This window comes from Procambarus clarkii, chromosome 11, assembly GCF_040958095.1.
Source record: "Procambarus clarkii isolate CNS0578487 chromosome 11, FALCON_Pclarkii_2.0, whole genome shotgun sequence".
NCBI classification, from domain to species: domain Eukaryota; kingdom Metazoa; phylum Arthropoda; class Malacostraca; order Decapoda; family Cambaridae; genus Procambarus; species Procambarus clarkii.
Genome location: NC_091160.1, coordinates 34,871,015 through 34,884,649, shown reverse-complemented (window position 1 = coordinate 34,884,649; position 13,635 = coordinate 34,871,015). Strand labels below are relative to the sequence as shown.

The window sequence follows — 13,635 nt, the reverse complement described above, 5'->3', positions numbered from 1 at the left end:
AGCAGCACCTGCCATAGAATCAGAAGCAGCACCTGTCACAGAATCAGAAGCAGCACCTGCCATAGAATCAGAAGCAACACCTGCCATAGAATCAGAAGCAGCACCTGTCACAGAATCTGATGCAGCACCTGTCACAGAATCTGATGCAGCACCTGTCACAGAATCTGATGCAGCACCTGCCACAGAATCAGAAGCAGCACCTGTCAGAGAATTAGAAGCAGCACCTGTCACAGAATCTGATGCAGCACCTGTCACAAAATCTGATGCAGCACCTGCTACAGAATCAGAAGCAGCACCTGCCACAGAATCAGAAGCAGCACCTGCCACAGAATCGGAAGCAGCACCTGTCACAGAATCTGATGCAGCACCTGTCACAGAATCTGATGCAGCACCTGTCACAGAATCAGAAGCAGCACCTGTCACAGAATCAGAAGCAGCACCTGTCAGCGAATCAGAAGCAGCACCTGTCAGAGAATCAGAAGCAGCACCTGCCACAGAATCAGAAGCAGCACTTGTCACAGAATCTGAGGCAGCACCTGAGAAAGAATCAGAAGCAGCACTTGTCACAGAATCTGATGCAGCACCTGTCACAGAATTAGAAGCAGCACCTGTCAGAGAATCAGAAGCAGCACCTGTCACAGAATCAGAAGCAGCACCTGTCACAGAATCAGAAGCAGCACCTGTCAGCGAATCAGAAGCAGCACCTGTCAGAGAATCAGAAGCAGCACCTGCCACAGAATCAGAAGCAGCACTTGTCACAGAATCTGATGCAGCACCTGTCACTGAGTCTGATGCAGCACCTGCTACAGAATCAGAAGCAGCACCTGTCACAGAATCAGAAGCAGCACCTGCCACAGAAACAGAAGCAGCACTTGTCACAGAATCTGATGCAGCACCTGCCACAGAATTAGAAGCAGCACCTGTCAGAGAATCAGAAGCAGCACCTGCCACAGAATTAGAAGCAGCACCTGTCAGAGAATCCGAAACAGCACCTGTCAGAGAATCAGAAGCAACTCCTGCAACAGAATCGGAAGCAGCACCTGTAACAGAATTCGAAGCAGCACTTGTAACAGAATCAGAAGCAGCACCTTCCACAGAATCGGAAGCAGCACATGAAATAGAATCAGAAGCAGCACCTGTCAGAGAATCAGAAGCAACTCCTGCCACAGAATCGGAAGCAGCACCTGTAACAGAATTCGAAGCAGCACCTGCAACAGAATCAGAAGCAGAACCTTCCACAGAATCAGAAGCAGCACCTGTCACAGAATCGGAAGCAACACCTGCCACAGAATCAATAACAGCACCTGTCAGAGAATCAGAAGCAGCACCTGCTTCAGAATTAGAAGCAGCACCTGTCACAGAATCAGAAGCAGCACCTGCCACAGAATCAGAAGCAGCACCTGCCACAGAATCGGAAGCAGCACCTGTCACAGAATCTGATGCAGCACCTGTCACAGAATCTGATGCAGCACCTGCCACAGAATCAGAAGCAGCACCTGTCAGAGAATTAGAAGCAGCACCTGTCACAGAATCAGAAGCAGCACCTGTCACAGAATCAGAAGCAGCACCTGTCAGCGAATCAGAAGCAGCACCTGTCAGAGAATCAGAAGCAGCACCTGCCACAGAATCAGAAGCAGCACTTGTCACAGAATCTGAGGCAGCACCTGAGAAAGAATCAGAAGCAGCACTTGTCACAGAATCTGATGCAGCACCTGTCACAGAATTAGAAGCAGCACCTGTCAGAGAATCAGAAGCAGCACCTGTCACAGAATCAGAAGCAGCACCTGTCACAGAATCAGAAGCAGCACCTGTCCGCGAATCAGAAGCAGCACCTGTCAGAGAATCAGAAGCAGCACCTGCCACAGAATCAGAAGCAGCACTTGTCACAGAATCTGATGCAGCACCTGTCACTGAGTCTGATGCAGCACCTGCTACAGAATCAGAAGCAGCACCTGTCAGAGAATCAGAAGCAGCACCTGCCACAGAAACAGAAGCAGCACTTGTCACAGAATCTGATGCAGCACCTGCCACAGAATTAGAAGCAGCACCTGTCAGAGAATCAGAAGCAGCACCTGCCACAGAATTAGAAGCAGCACCTGTCAGAGAATCCGAAGCAGCACCTGTCAGAGAATCAGAAGCAGCACCTGTCAGAGAATCAGAAGCAACTCCTGCAATAGAATCGGAAGCAGCACCTGTAACAGAATTCGAAGCAGCACTTGTAACAGAATCAGAAGCAGCACCTTCCACAGAATCGGAAGCAGCACATGAAATAGAATCAGAAGCAGCACCTGTCAGAGAATCAGAAGCAACTCCTGCCACAGAATCGGAAGCAGCACCTGTAACAGAATTCGAAGCAGCACCTGCAACAGAATCAGAAGCAGAACCTTCCACAGAATCAGAAGCAGCACCTGTCACAGAATCGAAAGCAACACCTGCCACAGAATCAATAACAGCACCTGTCAGAGAATCAGAAGCAGCACCTGCTTCAGAATTAGAAGCAGCACCTGTCACAGAATCAGAAGCAGCACCTGCCACAGAATCAGAAGAAGCACCTGTCAAAGAATCAGAAGCAGCACCTGTCAGAGAATCAGAAGCAACACCTGCCACAGAATCGGAAGCAGCACCTTCCACTGAATCGGAAGCAGCACCTGCTACAGTATCAGAAGCAGCACTTGTAACAGAAACAGAAGCAGCACCTGTCAGAGAATCTGAAGCAGCACCTGTCACAGAATCAGAAGCAGCACCTGCCACAGAATCGGAAGAAGCACCTGCCATAGAATCAGAAGCAGCACCTGCCATAAAATCAGAAGCAGCACCTGCCACAGAATCAGAAGCAGTACCTGTCAGAGAATCAAAAGCAGCACCTGTCACAGAATCAGAAGCAGCACCTGCCACAGATTCAGAAGCATCACCTGCCATAGAATCAGAAGCATCACCTGCCATAGAATCAGAAGCAGCACCGGCCATAGAATCAGAAGCAGCACCTGCCATAGAATCAGAAACAGCACCTGCTATAGAATCAGAAGCAGCACCAGTCAGAGAATCAGAAGCAGCACCTGCCATAGAATCAGAAGCAGCACCTGCCATAGAATCAGAAGCAGCACCGGCCATAGAATCAGAAGCAGCACCAGTCAGAGAATCAGGAGCAGCACCTGCCACAGAATCAGAAGCAGCACCTGTCAGAGAATCAGAAGCAGCACCGGCCATAGAATCAGAAACAGCACCTGCCATAGAATCAGAAGCAGCACCTGTCACAGAATCTGATGCAGCACCTGCCACAGAATCAGAAGCAGCACCTGTCAGAGAATTAGAAGCAGCACCTGTCACAGAATCTGATGCAGCACCTGTCACAGAATCCGATGCAGCACCTGCTACAGAATCAGAAGCAGCACCTGCCACAGAAACAGAAGCAGCACCTGTCACAGAATCTGATGCAGCACCTGCCACAGAATTAGAAGCAGCACCTGTCAGAGAATCAGAAGCAGCACCTGTCACAGAATCAGAAGCAGCACCTGTCACAGAATCAGAAGCAGCACCTGTCACAGAATCAGAAGCAGCACCTGTCAGAGAATCAGAAGCAGCACCTGTCACAGAATTAGAAGCAGCACCTGTCAGAGAATCAGAAGCAGCACCTGTCAGAGAATCAGAAGCAGCACCTGCCACAGAATCAGAAGCAGCACCGGCCATAGAATCAGAAGCAGCACCTGCCATAGAATCGGAAGCAGCACCTGCCATAGAATTAGAAGCAGCACCTACCACAAAATCAGAAGCACCATCTGACACAGAAGTGGAAGCAGCACCTGTCACAGAATCGGAAGCAGCACCTGCTACAGAATCGGAAGCAGCACCTTTCACAGAATCAGAAGCAGCACCTGCTACAGTATCAGAAGCATCACCTTCCACAGAATCGGAAGCAGCACCTGTAACAGAATCAGAAGCAGCTCCTTCCACAGAATCGAAAGCAGCACTTGCAACAGAATCGGAAGCAGCACCTGTAACAGAATCGGTAGCAGCACCTGCAACAGAATCAGAAGCAGCACCTTCCACAGAATCGAAAGCAGCACTTGCAACAGAATCGGAAGCAGCACCTGTAACAGAATCGGAAGCAGCACCTGCTACAGAATCAGAAGCAGCACCTGTAACAGAATCGGTAGCAGCACCTGTCAGACATTCGGAAGCAGCACCTTCCACAGATTCGGAAGCAGCATCTGTTAAAGAATCGGAAGCAGCACCTCCCACTGAATCAGAAGCAGCACCTCCCACTGAATCAGAAGCAGCACCTGTCACAGAATCGGAAGCAACACCTGCCACAGTATCAATAGCAGCACCTGTCAGAGAATCAGAAGCAGCACCTGCTTCAGAATTAGAAGCAGCACCTGCTTCAGAATTAGAAGCAGCACCTGTCACAGAATCGGAAGCAGCACCTGCCATAGAATCAGAAGCAGCACCTGCCACAGAATCAGAAGCAACACCTGCCACAGAATCAATAGCAGCACCTGCTTCAGAATTAGAAGCAGCACCTGCCACAGAATCAGAAGCAGCACCTGTCAGAGAATCAGAAGGAGCACCTGCCACAGAATCAGAAGCAGCACCTGTCAGAGAATCAGAAGCAACACCTGCCACAGAATCGGAAGCAGCACCTTCCATAGAATCAGAAGCAGCACCTGCCATAGAATCAGAAGCAGCACCTGCCATAAAATCAGAAGCAGCACCTGCCACAGAATCAGAAGCAGTACCTGTCAGAGAATCAGAAGCAGCACCTTTCACAGAATCAGAAGCAGCACCTGCCACAGAATCAAAAGCATCACCTGCCATAGAATCAGAAGCAGCACCTGCCATAGAATCAGAAGCAGCACCGGCCATAGAATCAGAAGCAGCACCTGTCACAGAATCTGATGCAGCACCTGTCACAGAATCTGATGCAGCACCTGTCACAGAATCTGATGCAGCACCTGCTACAGAATCAGAAGCAGCACCTGTCAGAGAATCAGAAGCAGCACCTGTCACAGAATCAGAAGCAGCACCTGTCAGAGAATCAGAAGCAGCACCTGTCAGAGAATCAGAAGCAGCACCTGTCAGAGAATCAGAAGCAGCACCTGTCACAGAATCAGAAGCAGCACCTGTCAGAGAATCAGAAGCAGCACCTGTCACAGAATCTCATGCAGCACCTGTCACAGAATCTGAGGCAGCACCTGTCACAGAATCTGATGCAGCACCTGCTACAGAATCAGAAGCAGCACCTATCAGAGAATCAGAAGCAGCACCTGTCAGAGAATCAGAAGCAGCACCTGCCACAGAAACAGAAGCAGCACCTGCCACAGAAACAGAAGCAGCACCTGCTACAGAATCAGAAGCAGCACCTGTGAGAGAATCAGAAGCAGCCCCTGCCACAGAATCGAAAGCAGCACCTACCACAGAATCAGAAGCAGCACCTGCCACAGAATCAGAAGCAGCACCGGCCATAGAATCAGAAGCAGCACCTGCCATAGAATCGGAAGAAGCACCTGCCACAGAATCAGAAGCACCATCTGACACAGAAGTGGAAGCAGTACCGGCCATAGAATCAGAAACAGCACCTGCCACAGAATCTGAGGCAGCACCTGTAACAGAATCAGAAGCAGCACCTGCCACAGAATCTGAGGCAGCACTTGTAACAGAATCAGAAGCAGCACCTGCTACAGAATCAGAAGTAGCAACTGTCACAGAATCTGAGGCAGCACTTGTAACAGAATCGAAAGCAGCACCTGCAACAGAATCGGAAGCAGCACCTGTAACAGAATCAGAAGCAGCACCTTCCACAGAATCGAAAGCAGCACCTGTCACAGAATCAGAAGCAGCACCTGTCACAGAATCGGAAGCAACACCTGCCACAGAATCAATAGCAGCACCTGTCAGAGAATCAGAAGCAGCACCTGCTTCAGAATTAGAAGCAGCATCTGCCATAGAATCAGAAGCAGCACCTGCCACAGAATCAGAAGCAACACCTGCCACAGAATCAATAGCAGCACCTGTCAGTGAATCAGAAGCAGCACCTGCTTCAGAATTAGAAGCTGCACCTGTCACAGAATCAGAAGCAGCACCTGCCACAGAATCAGAAGCAGCACCTGTCAGAGAATCAGAAGCAGCACCTGCCACAGAATCAGAAGCAGCACCTGTCAGAGAATCAGAAGCAACACCTGCCACAGAATCGGAAGCAGCACCTTCCACTGAATCGGAAGCAGCACCTGCTACAGTATCAGAAGCAGCACTTGTAACAGAATCAGAAGCAGCACCTGTCAGAGAATCTGAAGCAGCACCTGTCACAGAATCAGAAGCAGCACCTGCCACAGAATCGGAAGAAGCACCTGCCATAGAATCAGAAGCAGCACCTGCCATAAAATCAGAAGCAGCACCTGCCACAGAATCAGAAGCAGTACCTGTCAGAGAATCAGAAGCAGCACCTGTCACAGAAGCAGAAGCAGCACCTGCCACAGAAACAGAAGCATCACCTGCCATAGAATCAGAAGCAGCACCTGCCATAGAATCAGAAGCAGCACCTGTCACAGAATCAGAAGCAGCACCTGCCACAGAATCAGAAGCATCACCTGCCATAGAATCAGAAGCAGCACCTGTCACAGAATCAGAAACAGCACCTGCCATAGAATCAGAAGCAGCACCTGTCAGAGAATCAGAAGCAGCACCTGAAATAGAATCAGAAGCAGCACCTGCCATAGAATCAGAAGCAGCACCTGCCATAGAATCAGAAGCAGCACCTGCCATAGAATCAGAAGCAGCACCTGTCAGAGAATCAGGAGCAGCACCTACCACAGAATCAGAAGCAGCACCTGTCAGAGAATCAGAAGCAGCACCGGCCATAGAATCAGAAGCAGCACCTGCCATAGAATCAGAAACAGCACCTGCCATACAATCAGAAGCAGCACCTGTCAGAGAATCAGAAGCAGCACCGGCCATAGAATCAGAAGCAGCACCTGTCAGAGAATTAGAAGCAGCACCTGCCACAGAATCGAAAGCAGCACCTGCCACAGAATCAGAAGCAGCACCGGCCATAGAATCAGAAGCAGCACCTGCCACAGAATCAGAAGCAGCACCGGCCATAGAATCAGAAGCAGCACCTGCCACAGAATCAGAAGCAGCACCTGCTACAGAATCAGAAGCAGCACCTGTCACAGAATCTGAGGCAGCACTTGTAACAGAATCAGAAGCAGCACCTGCTACAGAATCAGAAGCAGCACCTGTAACAGAATCAGAAGCAGCACCTGCTACAGAATCAGAAGCAGCACCTGTAACAGAATCAGAAGCAGCACCTGCTACAGAATCAGAAGCAGCACCTGCCATAGAATCAGAAGCAGCACCTGCCAGAGAATCAGAAGCAGCACCTGCCACAGAATCGGAAGAAGCACCTGCGATAGAATTAGAAGCAGCACCTGCCATAGAATCAGAAGCAGCACCTGCCATAGAATCAGAAGCATCACCTGCCACAGAATCGGAAGAAGCACCTGCCATAGAATTAAAAGCAGCACCTGCCACAGAATCAGAAGCAGCACCTGCCATAGAATCAAAAGCAGCACCTGCCACAGAATCGGAAGAAGCACCTGCCATAGAATTAGAAGCAGCACCTGCCACAGAAACGGAAGAAGCACCTGCCATAGAATTAAAAGCAGCACCTGCCACAGAATCAGAAGCAGCACCTGCCATAGAATCAAAAGCAGCACCTGCCACAGAATCGGAAGAAGCACCTGCCACAGAATCAGAAGAAACACCTGCCACAAAATCGGAAGCAGTACCTGCCATAGAATCAAAAGCAGCACCTGCCACAGAATCGGAAGAAGCACCTGCCATAGAATTAGAAGCAGCACCTGTCACAGAATCAGAAGCAGCACCTGCTACAGAATCAGAAGAAGCACCTGCTACAGAATCAGAAGCAGCACCTGTCGTAGATACAGAAGCAGCACCTGCCACAGAGTCGGAAACAGCACCTGCCACAGAATCGGAAGAAGCACTTGCCATAGAATTAGAGGCAGCACCTGTAATAGAATCGGAAGCAGCACCTGCCATAGAATCAAAAGCAGCACCTGTCACAGAATCAGAAGAAGCACCTGCCACAGAATCGGAAGCAGCACCTGCCACAGAATCAGAAGAAGCACCTGCCATAAAATTAGAAGCAGCACCTGCAACAGAATCGGAAGCAGCACCTGCCATAGAATCAGAAGCAGCACCTGCAACAGAATCGGAAGCAGCACCTGCCATAGAATCAGAAGCAGCACCTGCCATAGAATCAGAAGCAGCAACTGCCACAGAATCGGAAGCAGCACCTGCCATAGAATCAAAAGCAGCACCTGTCACAGAATCAGAAGAAGCACCTGCCACAGAATCGGAAGCAGCACCTGCCACAGAATCAGAAGAAGCGCCTGCTACAGAATTGGAAGCAACACCTGCCACAGAATCGAAAGCAGCACCTGATACAGAATCAGAAGAAGCACCTGCCACAGAATCAGGAGAAGCACCTGCCACAGAATCAGAAGCAGCATCTGACACAGAATCAGAAGAAGCACCTGCCACAGAATCAGAAGCAGCATCTGACACAGAATCAGAAGAAGCACCTGCCACAGAATCAGAAGAAGCACCTGTCACAGAATCAGAAGCAGCATCTGACACCGAATCAGAAGAAGCACCTGCCACAGAATCAGAAGCAGCACCTGCTACAAAATCAGAAGCAACACCTGTCACAGAATCAGAAGCAGCACCTGCCACAGAATCAGAAGCAGCACCTTCTACAGAATCGAAAGCAGCACCTTCTACAGAATCGAAAGCAGCACCTGCAACAGAATTGGAAGCAGCACTTACCCCTGTAGCAGATGCAGGTCCTATCACTGTAACAGATGCAGCACCTGTCACTGTAGCAGATGCTGCACCTGTCACTGTAGCAGATGCAGCACTTGTCACTGTTGCAGATGCAGCACTTGTCACTGTAGCAGATGCAGCACTTGTCACTTTAGCAGGTGCAGCACTTGTCACTGTAGCAGATGCAGCACCTGTCACTGTAGCAGATGCAGCACCTGTCACTGTAGCAGATGCAGCAATTGTCACTGTAGCAGATGCAGCACATGTCACTGTAGAAGATGCAGCACCCGTCACTATAACAGATGCAGCACCCGCCACTATAGCAGATGAAGCACCCGCCACTATAGCAGAGGAAGCACCTGCTACTGAAATATGTCAAGCGTTTACTGCTGGTATCGAGGCAGCATTTGCTGATACAGCAGGAGCTGTTGATGAAGTCGCGGAAGCACCTGTCGCTGAGGCAAAGGCAGCACCCAATACTGTTGCAGAACTCTCCGTTGAAGCAGAGGCCACTGAAGCAGAGGCCATTGAAGCAGAGGCCACTGAAGCAGAGGCCACCGAAGCAGAGGCCACTGAAGCAGAGGCCACTGAAGCAGAGGCCATTGAAGCAGAGACCACCGAAGCAGAGGCCACCGAAGCAGAGGCCACTGAAGCAGAGGCCACTGAAGCAGAGGCCATTGAAGCAGAGGCCACCGAAGCAGAGGCCACTGAAGCAGAGGCCACTGAAGCAGAGGCCACTGAAGCAGAGTCTGGTGCTGCCAATGAAGCAGAAGTGAATGATGTCAAGGCAGCATGTGAAGCAAAGAAAACACCAGCTACTGAGTTAGAAGAGATTGGACTTGCTACCGACATCGAAGCAGCTGAAGAGGGATTAACATCTACAGCAGATGAAGAGAAAGAAGCAGAGTACGTGTCTGTATCCAAACCAGCTTTATCTTTTTTCCAAAGATTTATAAGATTCTTTTTCCGTAGCAAGAGACCAGCGTCGTAGATAAAGTAGTCCGGGGACCACCAGGATTCATCAAGCATTTACGCAACCACTTACAAAAGATGCTCATCTTTCCTCAATCATGGCGCCTTATGTTTACATTTATTAAACAGTTTACGGGCTTGGAAACTTCCCAACCCAAGGTTATTATTGTTATAAACAACCACGTAGCGCTTCGGTGCTCATGAACTAATGTAAACAAAGCCGCCATGACTGAAGAAAGATGTACAGAGTTCTTAAGTGGACACTTAAGTGCGTGATGACGATATGTACAGTGTGTACGAAGTGACCGAGTGATTGTGTATCAGTACCCTCTTTTGGGTATCAGTCTCACAATGTACGGATATTGGATAGAGTGCGACCCATCTTCCAAAACTAACGATACCTACAGCTACTGTTGATGAAATGTACAATATATGAAATTTTGTAACCCAAAAATGTCCACTATTATAATTTAAAAAAACGAAAATTGAAGCAGCCTATGACCATAAACCTAAGGCTCCCAAGGCTTAACTAAGCGTTTCTTGGTTTAATATACGCAATCTTATGCGTAATTTAGTAAATATTTGTTTTACATTAAGTTTAGGAAGAGTTAAGTTTGATTGTAGCCATGTTTCTCAGGCCCTCTATAATGTTAATGTTACAAAATGTAGACTGTTTATACTTACAATGTTTCATATTTCGTACATTCCACCCATAGTTGAGTTAATATATTTTTCACTCCACACCCATTCTGTGGGCAGTAGTGGACCCCATACCCATCCTGTGGGCGGTAATGGACCCCACACCCATTCTGTGGGCAGTAGTGGACCCCATACCCATCCTGTGGGCGGTAATGGACCCCACACCCATCCTGTGGGCGGTAGTGGACCCCATACCCATCCTGTGGGCGCTAGTGCACCCCATACCCATCCTGTGGGCAGTAGTGGACCCCATACCCATCCTGTGGACGGTAGTGGACCCCATACCCATCCTGTGGGCGGTAATGGACCCCACACCCATTCTGTGGGCAGTAGTGGACCCCATACCCATCCTGTGGGCGGTAATGGACCCCACACCCATCCTGTGGGCGGTAGTGGACCCCATACCCATCCTGTGGGCGGTAGTGGACCCCATACCCATCCTGTGGGCGGTAGTGGACCCCATACCCATCCTGTGGGCGGTAGTGGACCCCACACCCATCCTGTGGGCGCTAGTGGACCCCACACCCATCCTGTGGGCGCTAGTGGACCCCACACCCATCCTGTGGGCGGTAGTGCAAAAGATTAGACACATAATGTGCTCAGGAAATGAACCCCAAAACTCACTTAATTAGCTAAGCAAGTTAGTCTAAATAAGCCAGTTACACAATTTAATGAATTATATAAACAATGGGTTCGAGAACGACTAAGATAGCCTCTTAAGCTAAGCAATTTACATATGCGGCGAGTTAGATTCATCATTTGATTGGCTTATCATGCACACCATCATTCGCCTATCCATACAGTGGGCAGCGGTGGATAGGTTACAATCACCTACATTTACTGCCGTTAGGCCGTTAATGGAATCATTACACATTATTGTATGAAAATATGTGAATAACACTAACGTTAAATTAGTCTTGATAGTTGACAATGTTCCATCTGTGATGAGTGAATTATCTCTAAATACAATACTTGTATCTTGGTATTTCTTTACTGTTTTGGGAGTGTTTTTCACTACCAGGAATGTGTGTAATATTGTAAATAATAATAAACATTTGTTTATACTTATTTTTTTGGGCTTTTTAACGTTTTATTTAACCTTATTACCAACAATTCCTGTATTATCAATAGCAATGAATATTTCTTCTTTAAAGTGTAATGTAAACTAACATCTTGACCGAACATGAGGGCAGATTATTTATTTATTTATATACAAGAAAGTACATTGGGTTGTGGGAGTACATAACATTGGTGTTTGAGCGTTATATTCTTGCAAAGCCTATGTTCTTGCAAAGCCTATGTTCTTGCAAAGCCTATGTTCTTGCAAAGCCTATGTTCTTGCAAAGCCTATATTCTTGCAAAGCCTATAATCTTGCAAAGCCTATGTTCTTGCAAAGCCTATATTCTTGCAAAGCCTATAATCTTGCAAAGCCTATAATCTTGCAAAGCCTATATTCTTGCAAAGCCTATATGCACGTTAGATTCGTGCATAGCGTTTCGGGCAAGTCCTTAATCTAACTGATGAAAGTATTAATAGGTACGTGGAAGCGGAATTAGAGTTCAACATAATAACTACAATATAAATTAATATTATTGATTATGCTGGTGAAGTTCCATATCATTAACATAAAACATTTGGTGAGTGGATAGCACATGATACTGTGTGAGTTTGGAACACAAGGCAAAAAATTGTGAGGATGAAATTAGGTACTTTTCTATTTTACTTTTGAATAAGGCATAGGTTGGACAATTTTTTTAATTCATTAGGGAGTGAGTTCCGTAGACTGGGTCCTTTTAATAATTTTTATTTGCATGGAGTGTTTGTACAGATTTAGTCTAGGGATATGAGATTGTTTTCTGGTGTGTTGGTCATGGGTTCTATTACATCTATCAAGGAAGAGTTTCATATCAGGACTAGCATTTAGGAACAAGGATTTTGTACATGGAAATAGCACAAAGAGAATGTATAGAGTGAATGTATGTTTACCATGTTAGGGATTAAAATAGAAAGAGGGTGTGTGCTGTTATCTGAAGACTATAAGACTATATCTGAAGAGCGCTATGTCATGGGTTCGTATCCTGGCCGGGGAGGATTTACTGGGCGCAATTCCTTAACTGTAGCCTCTGTTTAACGCAACAGTAAAATGTGTACTTGGATGAAAAAACGATTCTTCGCGGCAGGGGATCGTATTCCAGGGACCTGCCCGAAACGCTATGCGTACTAGTGTCTCTACAAGAATGTAACAACTCTTGTATATATCTCAAAAAAAAAAAAAAAAAAAAAAAAAAATAAGTTTACAGTGAATATACAAAGAAGTGGAATACACCTTGCGCAGAATATATATATATATATACATGTACCTCCAATTTAAATGCCTATGCCTATATTTAAGTGACTGACTACCAGATATGGGTTATCAGTAGAGGTGTGGCGTAAAACGTGTCGTACCGGAGGTGCTGGCAGGCGGCCAGTACGGTCTCCACCCTCGCCATGCTCAGAGCGGCTCCCTCCTTACAGGTCAGATACTTACTTCTCTCTACGCTTTAACTAACATTCATTACCATTACCTGCATAATGAAAGGGATGCCGTGGGCATTGTAAAGGTGTATGTTTGTTGGTAAAGAATAATTTCGTTATGAAAGAAATTAGACTTTAATTGGAGTTTTCACAATAAACAAAGTGACGGGAAGGGGGGGGGTGAGGTCGTTTCGTACACACGCAACTTTTTTTGTTTAATCTTTATTTTATGAATTACATTTTCTACACATTTTACTCACCTAGTTGTGCTTGCAGGGGTTGAGGTCTGGCTCTTTAGACCCGCCTCTCAATGTGTGTATATTGTGTATTATACGTTAATCATATGCGAATTGACATGCTCTGTAGCGAAATGTACCCGGAGACAGGTTACCTCGTACAGTGTGGGTAGTTAGTGGATTTTAAAATTAACCTTTATCAGCCCCCAGGCAACTGAAGCTCTTCTGTAAAAGTTGTTATCTTAAAGCTCCTCTACTGTAAAGGTTATCATGAAGCTCCTCTACTGTAAAGGTTATCTTGAAGCTCCTCTACTGTAAAGGTTATCTTGAAGCTCCTCTACTGTAAAGGTTATCTTGAAGCTCCTTACT

The 13,635-nt window shown here is 47.3% G+C and overlaps 2 protein-coding genes across 2 annotated transcripts in view; one reads left to right on the top strand and one right to left on the bottom strand.

The window, feature by feature from the left end:
- Positions 1 to 480, bottom strand: part of LOC138363664 (fap1 adhesin-like) — a gene marked incomplete at its 5' end in the record, with an annotated part of 30,414 nt that extends 29,934 nt beyond the window's left edge. The window contains one exon of the mRNA XM_069323038.1: positions 9 to 480. Within this exon, the coding sequence (XP_069179139.1) occupies positions 9 to 480 (472 nt within the window). The remainder of the gene's footprint in view (positions 1 to 8) is intronic.
- A 95-nt stretch (positions 481 to 575) lies between these two features.
- On the top strand, positions 576 to 11,580 carry LOC138363663 (pneumococcal serine-rich repeat protein-like). Its single transcript, XM_069323037.1, has 3 exons — positions 576 to 580; positions 616 to 5,026; positions 5,186 to 11,580. Exons 1-3 carry the CDS (start codon positions 576 to 578, stop codon positions 9,830 to 9,832), a joined length of 9,063 nt encoding a protein of 3,020 aa, XP_069179138.1. The 3' UTR covers positions 9,833 to 11,580.
- The last annotated feature ends 2,055 nt before the right edge of the window (positions 11,581 to 13,635 follow it).

Excerpts from the sequence above, each read along its gene's own strand:
- LOC138363663 (XM_069323037.1), top strand. Across the intron at positions 5,027-5,185 it reads CAGAATCAGAAGCAGCACCT|GCAGCACCTGTCACAGAATC; the intron begins GTCAGAGAATCA and ends ACAGAATCTGAG.